Source organism: Triticum urartu, chromosome 3A, assembly GCF_056163025.1.
Source record: "Triticum urartu cultivar PI428250 chromosome 3A, HENAU_Tu73, whole genome shotgun sequence".
Lineage (NCBI taxonomy): Eukaryota > Viridiplantae > Streptophyta > Magnoliopsida > Poales > Poaceae > Triticum > Triticum urartu.
Window position 1 is genome coordinate 746846491 of NC_141875.1, and position 7499 is coordinate 746853989.

Below are 7499 nucleotides of genomic sequence, written 5' to 3' on the forward strand. Positions count from 1 at the left end.
GGTGCTTCTTAATCACTACTGGTGGCTGCTCTTTCATCAAATTTCTTATCTATGATCTGATATATAAAAGTAGTTGATCGGAGTACAGGAATATAATCCTTCATGTGAGAAGGAAGAAAGCCATGTACGATACAACATTAAAAAAATCTTCAATAGACACAGAGATCACAACAAGGGAACGGAAGTACATCATCACTTTACGGGTTCACCGTAAGCATGTTCAGTACATGTTCACGGTAAGTATGTACCCCTGCTCTTCCCTAATTACTTTCATCATATATCACATTTCTGTTTAGTGCAGATAAGCTCTGCTTGATGATATCTATAGGGCCAAACAGTTTATGCTTTCCCTTCCCAGCTATAACATATAGCAGTTGTTTCACCTGAAATAATAAAAAATTAGATGATTCCTGGAGTTTGTAACACAATGTTTTACTGAAGCGCATTTTTTGTTCTTCACACAATTTCCCTTTTAATTCTATGGAAATAGTTTTACGAACACCAACCACGTCTGTACGTGCAAGTTGGTCTCAAGAAGCCTAATTATCCATTATCATCCTTCACTATTTGCCAAAAGGCTAAGGCCCTGGAGTTAATTGGCTCCTTATTAGTATGATTAAATGTCAGGTTAAAAATTCTATGCTATCCAAAAATGTAGGGCATTTTAGCATTTTGACCAGCAACAAATTTCTAAGCTTGCCATCTATAATTAAATAATTACTGCTAGCATCCACAACATGAAATTGGTATTACTAGACTTATGTCTACCTAGATTGGACCTAAACTTACCATTATCTTAATAATTATTGACTTGATTTGTACAATGATGGTAGATTAGTGCAATTTGATTGAATCTGATTTGTTTTTGTTTTGGGGACTAAAAGTTCATGTCTTTTTTGCTGTTCAGCCATTGCAACGCATGTGCACTTTTTTGGTAGTAATAATAATGAAGCACGGATTGACTTTGTGGGGTTCACTGTCACAATACGTTTCTTCCCGTGAATTTACGTTTTCCGTTTTAGTTTAAAACATATATACGCGAGGTTTTTTTTTTGAGGGGTATCACCAAGTTTTATTGATCAAACTCCACATGGAGTGGCATTACAATCGGATCATGGGGTTGCAACAACCAAACATGTCTTCCCTGATCTAAAGAGTTTGAAAACTTGGCTAACCTATCGGCGTCGCGATTAACCGCCCGGCCTTCAAAAGTAAAAGTGCAGTTAAACAAAAGAGCCCTATTCTTTATCTTTGATAAAATGGCTCCGTGTACACCATTGGCGCCATTATTGATCTCACCCACAATCTGCTTCGAGTCAGACGCCACAACAAAGTTCTGTAGCATCAGATCATCTGCCAAGGAGAGAGCCTCCCTGCAAGCAATTGCTTCCATAGTTGTAGCATTGCTTAATCCCTCGATGACCAGCGAGGAGCTTCCAACATAATTCCCATTAGCATCTCTGCACACGGCCGAGGCAGCTCCTCTGCTCTGGTTTCTTGCAATGCTAGCATCAACATGAATTTTCATGAAGCCCGGTGGGGGTGCTTTGGGTCGCTGTGCACCCGCCCCATTGACTTCCTGCTGAATGACCTTTTTAACTGAAAGGATATCAAGTTCTCTAATAAAACTGCATATAAACAGGTGAGTAGTTGAAGGACTCTGGAAAATTTCATCATGTATTGCTTTCCTCCTCGCCCACCAAATTGCCCACAGGGTTACCGATAACTTCACGAATGCTGCATGCGATAGCGTGTCTTTCATTGTGAATAACCACTGCTTAGTGCTAAGCTCGGTCGTTTCGCATAGATGTTCCGCCAACTCCCCATCAACCAAAGCCCATACGCATCTTGCCATCGAGCACTCGAGTAACGAGTGTCGCCATGAGTCCTCCGCACCGCAAAAGCTGCAAGCACTCGTTGTTGCCATATTCCTCTTCGCCCCCACATCTTCAGTTGGGATGCAGTGGTGTGCTAATCTCCACAAAAACATACGTATCTTCCCAGGTACTTGAGTTCCCCAGAGGAGTTTCCAAGATTGCTCATCTCTATCAGTGCTTGATGAGCCCGCACTCCCTTCCATCCACATGCCTCTTCTGTATTTTGTGTTCACCAACATCCTGTAGGCCGACCTGATGGTAAAACTTCCATTTCTTTCAAAGTTCCAAGCCCAGCTATCCGGGATATTTAAAGTGCAGATTGGAATTTGGACAATAGCCTGGATATCTATTGGTAGGCAAACTTCCTCCAACCTCTCCCAATTCCATGTAGCTGTTGTGTGGTCGATCAAGGCAGAAACAAGATCGGGGGGGGGGGGGGGGGGTTGGCAGATCTCCTCCCGTATGGCCTCATCATCACATCCCTGGGGATCCAATTGTCCACCCAGATATTGGTTGTCTCACCATTTCCTATGCGTCTAATCAGCCCAATTTTGAGTATGTCCCGTCCCTCGACAATAGAGCGCCAGATTTGGCTGGGGTGACTTCCAAGTTCTGCTGATAAGATACACCCATTGGGAAAATAAATGCTCTTCAAGATCCTTGCACTCAAAGATTCCGGCGTCTGCAATATACGCCATGCTTGTTTCACAAGAAGAGCAAGGTTAAAAAGCTCAAAATCCTTAAAACCTAGACCACCCATGCTCTTAGGTTATGTCATTGTTTCCCAAGAGACCCAACTTGGTTTTCTCTTTCCATCCTTGCTCCCCCACCAGAATTTCCTGATCAACATATCTAAGTGCTCGCATAGTCCCCGTGGCAACTTGAAACAAGACATTGAATATACAGGAACTGCTTGGGCTACAGCCTTGATCAAAACCTCTTTTCCAGCTCCTCCACAAATAATCCTTTAGGTATTTGAAAGCTCCATTTTTGGAGCCCCCCACCGCTGTAGGCATACCCAAGTATTTTGCATTAAGTGTTTCATTTGGCACATTCAACAATAACTTGACCTCCTCCTTAGTGCTCTCCGGGCACCCTTTGCTGAAAAAAATTACAGATTTGTCATGATTGATTCGTTGCCCCGACGCTTGACAATATGTGGTCAACAACTGATTAATCTCCTGTGCCCCATCACCACTCGCCCTGAAGAACAGCAGGCTGTCATCTGCAAATAGTAAATGGTTTACCGGTGGCGCCGAGGGAGCCACTTTAAGACCACTCACATTAGATGACTCATCAACAGATTTTAGGAGGCACAAAAGGCCCTCTGCTGCTATCAAGAAAAGGTACGGGGAAATTGGATCACCCTGTCGTATACCACGTGTAGGTTGAAACTCCTGTAGCTTCTTACCATTAAACAATATAGAAAATTTTACTGACTTAACCAAGCCCATCACTATCTTGACCCATTGTTCTGAGAAGCCCAATTTCAACATTATTGCCTGTAAGTACTCCCACTCCACCCTATCGTATGCTTTCATCATATCTAGTTTGAGAGCACCACTTCTATGTCTGACAGCAGTGTTTCTCTTCATGAAATGCAGGCATTCATAAGCAGTTATGATATTATCAGAGATAAGTCTGCCTAGGACAAAAGCTGATTGTTCCTCCGATATTATGTCAGGTAACACCAACTTGAACCTATTTGAAATAACCTTGGAAGCAATCTTGTACAAGACGTTACATAACGAGATAGGTCTGAATTGTGCCAATAATGTTGGATTCTTTACCTTTGGAATTAGAACCAAGATAGTTTCATTGATGCTATCTGTTGTTTCTCCCCCTTCACTATCCTCAAAATAGCCTTAGTAACATCTGCACCGCACACCTCCCAATGTCTCTGGAAAAAATGGGCAGGATACCCATCTGGCCCCGGTGCCTTGGTAGGATACCCAGCTGTCTCGTTTGTCACCTTGGCCGGGACTGTGTCCAACACTCGGTCCATATCAAGTACTTGTTCCGAGGTATATAATTCTTTATAAAAATTTGTGGCAAATTCCTCCATCTCCTGGGTGTTCTCTGTTAGCCTCCTATCAGGAAGCTGAAGGGCTTTAATCTGACTCTTACGGCGGCGCCGACTAGCCCGCATGTGGAAGTAATATGTATTCTTGTCTCCGCTTGCCAGCCACTCTATGCGGGCACGTTGGCGCCATAAAAGTTCCTCTCGGTGAAACAATTCGACCAGTCTATCACATATCTTCACCTCTGCACGCGAGGGTCCCCTTCGTCCCAGTATTGCTCGTAGCAGAACCAAATCTCTCTGCAGTTTGCTAATTTCCCTTTTAACATTCCCAAAGATCTCCTTGTCCCAGACCGACAGATCAGAGGATAGGGAGTCCAATCGCTGTTTCACCCCCTCAACAGTCCCATCGCAGTCATGTCCCCAAGTAGTACCAATCACCTCAGGCAGTCCCTCATGCGACTCCCATGCACATTCATATTTAAATGTTTTCGGCCCCGCCCTTGGAGCATGCAGACCAAGGTTCAAAAGCAGCGGAACGTGGTCCGAGCACGCAGCAGTTTCGTGCACCAGCTCCACCTGAGGGAACATCAGCGACCAAGAACCTGTCGCCGTACACCGGTCCAGTCGTACTCGTGTGTAAGAACCACCAGCAACCCTTTTCTCAAAAGTCCATGAATTCCCTCGATAGCCAATATCCGATAAGCCAACAGTATCCAAAGCATCTCGGAATCCATCCATTTGAGCCTGGCTCCGATTTCCGACTCCATCATGCTCATGGAGGTGAAGTACCTTGTTAAAATCTCCAATTGCCATCCATGGCAAAGCACTTGACGAAGCTATGCCTCTCAAGGTGTCCCATGTTTTGAATCTATTCTGGACTTGAGCTTCCCCGTAAACAAAAGTCACCCTAAAGGGAGTGTTAGCAACCCCCTCTAGTTCAGCGTCAATGTGATATTTCGAGTAACCAATAACTTCCAACTTTATTGAATCATTCCAAAAAACACACAAACCACCACTTCTACCAGAACTACTAACAACAAAGCTTTTATTGAAACCTAAAGAATTTGATAAAAACTCCACCCTATGTCCCTCTAGCTGCGTTTCGAGGATACAAAGGATGGTTGGGGCAAAACGCTTCGTCAAAACACGAAGCTCACGAATTGTCGCAGGGTTGCCCGCCCCACGACAATTCCAACACAAGATACTCATTGTCCCCGGCGGTCCTCACCCATGGAGGCCGCCGATTCCTTTGAAGTGTTAACTTCAAGAGCTACGCCATCAGGTCCCTTCAGCTTCTTCCTGTTGGCATTTTTCTGTGGTGTACCTCCACCGTTCGAGGAAGCACCCACTGTGTTCTCAAACTGATCAGCAATCGTCGTGGTGTTGCCTAGTGGTACCATTGCTGTCTTTGGATCAACGGGGTCCAGCTTGTGTAGCTGCCCAGTGCTAGAGTCATCAGCTATTCGTTTCCCCAGAATTAGTAAGTCTTCTTGAAGACCATTGTTAGCATCCTGTACTTGCTTCTCCTGAGCTGTAACAGCGCGGGCGTTGTGCCTCCAGCTCGTTGACCCATCATACTCCAGTATCTTCTCCCCCTCGGCCATGCCTGAAGTTTGTTTTTGAGCTACATCCACAACAGCTGAGAGATCATTATTAGTGCCAAAACCCGCCCCACTTGTATGCGGGTGCATGCCCGAATCATGGGGACCGCCCCTTCTTCCGCGGCCCCGGCCTCTTCCTCCTCCAAGATCGTTCCTGCCTGAATCCCCTCTACCAGTTCCGCTGAAATGGCTTCAGCCACCACCAGGGCCAGCACTCCTTGAGGCCAAGATGAACGGACCCCATTCAAACTTTGTTGCGTCGTGTTCTCCGGTTCCACACTCCTCATACCAGTGCCCCATCATGCCACATTCATAGCAAAAGGTGGGCAGCTTTTCATATTTCACTCTATATTTCTCGGTTTCGCCGGCCTTTGTAAATTGTACAACTCTTGTAAGTTTTTTCCCCACATCCAGCTTAATCCGAACTCTAATGAATTCCCCCACAAAGCCATTAGGAAGTGTAACTTGAACTTCTTGCACTTCTCCTATACGCCGCGCTAGGTTTTCCAGGAAGCTCTTGCTTTTGAGAACGAGGTCTGGCAGTTTGTGAATCTGAGCCCAAGTTTCCAACCTATCCAGCTTAACCTTCTCAGGCTTTGAGAAGCCATCATATTCAGCGAGGATTATAGCATAGCCATTGAAATCCCACGGCCCCTTGTGCATAGCCTTGTTCCAATCACCAAGGCAATTGAACTGGATAGAAAATAAGTTCGGATTGATTCTCCACACCACCGGATGAGCCGGGTTCCAAGCAGCCTTCATATCCCCAATCAAAGCACTCTGGCTAAAGGATTTTGATGTCAGTAGGCGGCACAGCGCCAGCCACTTGGGCCGGACTTCAGCCGTATCAGGCTCCTCTTCCCATACAAGATCATCTAGTTCATCATCCTGAAGGGTGAGGCGATCCAGCATGTCGCCGGCGCCCTGCACGTCCCCTCCCTGGTTGGAGCTGCCATCTCCCATGTTCGCCATAACGACAAGGACCACTGCGTCAAAGGTTCCCCATAGAAAACCCTAGATCGGAACCCCCCTCGCGCTGCGGCTGCAGCCAAACAATCTGAGTCCCTGGAGACAGCCCGATTGGAGGAGAGGGAATAAGAGAAGCTTTCCTCAATAGCCAGGAAGCAACAACGATCTCACGGCGAAAATCGCCGGAGGACTGGAAAACCCTAGGCCGCCGCCGTAGGGGACTATATATACGCGAGGTGGTACTAATTCGGGGAACCATCTGTAGTTCCATCCAGATTTCGTCCACCGTTGCTGTCGCTATGTCTAGCTCAGACGGCCCATCAAATTTTTTCCCACGCCACATATACCAGCGTCGTTGTCAGCCCATCTTCTGCAGCCCAACAAAGGATGGCCCAGTGCAGTCCGTAGGAGGCAAGAAAATTGGGTGGTTTGGTGATTCGAACACAGGGCCTGATGGTAAACAAATACTGCCACTACCAGCTAAGGAACAAAGAACTATGTGTTTGAAAGAAAGCCTGACCTATACATTAGTCCCACCTCGGCCCCTTATACACAATCCTCTCAACTTAAATACATCTTTGAATTTTCTAGGTATCAAGGAGCCTTCTCAGGAATCAATAAGCAAGGAAATAATTTGTCATGTTCAGATTCAGATAAATAAGGAATGAAAGAGAATAAGGAAGGAAAGGAGAATAAGCCGGTCCGTTCCTCCACATGATTGGAAAGAGAATAAGAAGAATCCATCTGGTAAAATTAAGGAAGGAAGCAAAATTGAATCCTATCCGTGATGGTGGTTAAGGAAAGAAGGATAATTGATATGAATGAATGTAGGAGGCAAGGAGGGAAAGAGTCAAAGAGGTGTCCTCCCCGTTTAGTAGGCCTTGTTCGGTTGCGTGTAGAACCGAGGGGTTCGAGGGGGACTTAAACCTCTTATAAGTCAAAAATACATCTCAATCCTTGCCAATCCTCTTGGGAGGAGGATTAACCGAACAAGCCCTTAATCAATTTTTTGTCTCAAATCTAGAGAAT

The 7499-nt window shown here is 45.7% G+C and overlaps 1 protein-coding gene across 1 annotated transcript; it reads right to left on the reverse strand.

Annotated features, from left to right (window-relative positions):
- Positions 1–5693: 5693 nt before the first annotated feature.
- On the reverse strand, positions 5694–6464 carry LOC147982630 (uncharacterized). Its single transcript, XM_087516370.1, has one exon. It carries the CDS (start codon positions 6462–6464, stop codon positions 5694–5696), a length of 771 nt encoding a protein of 256 aa, XP_087372496.1.
- Positions 6465–7499: the final 1035 nt, after the last annotated feature.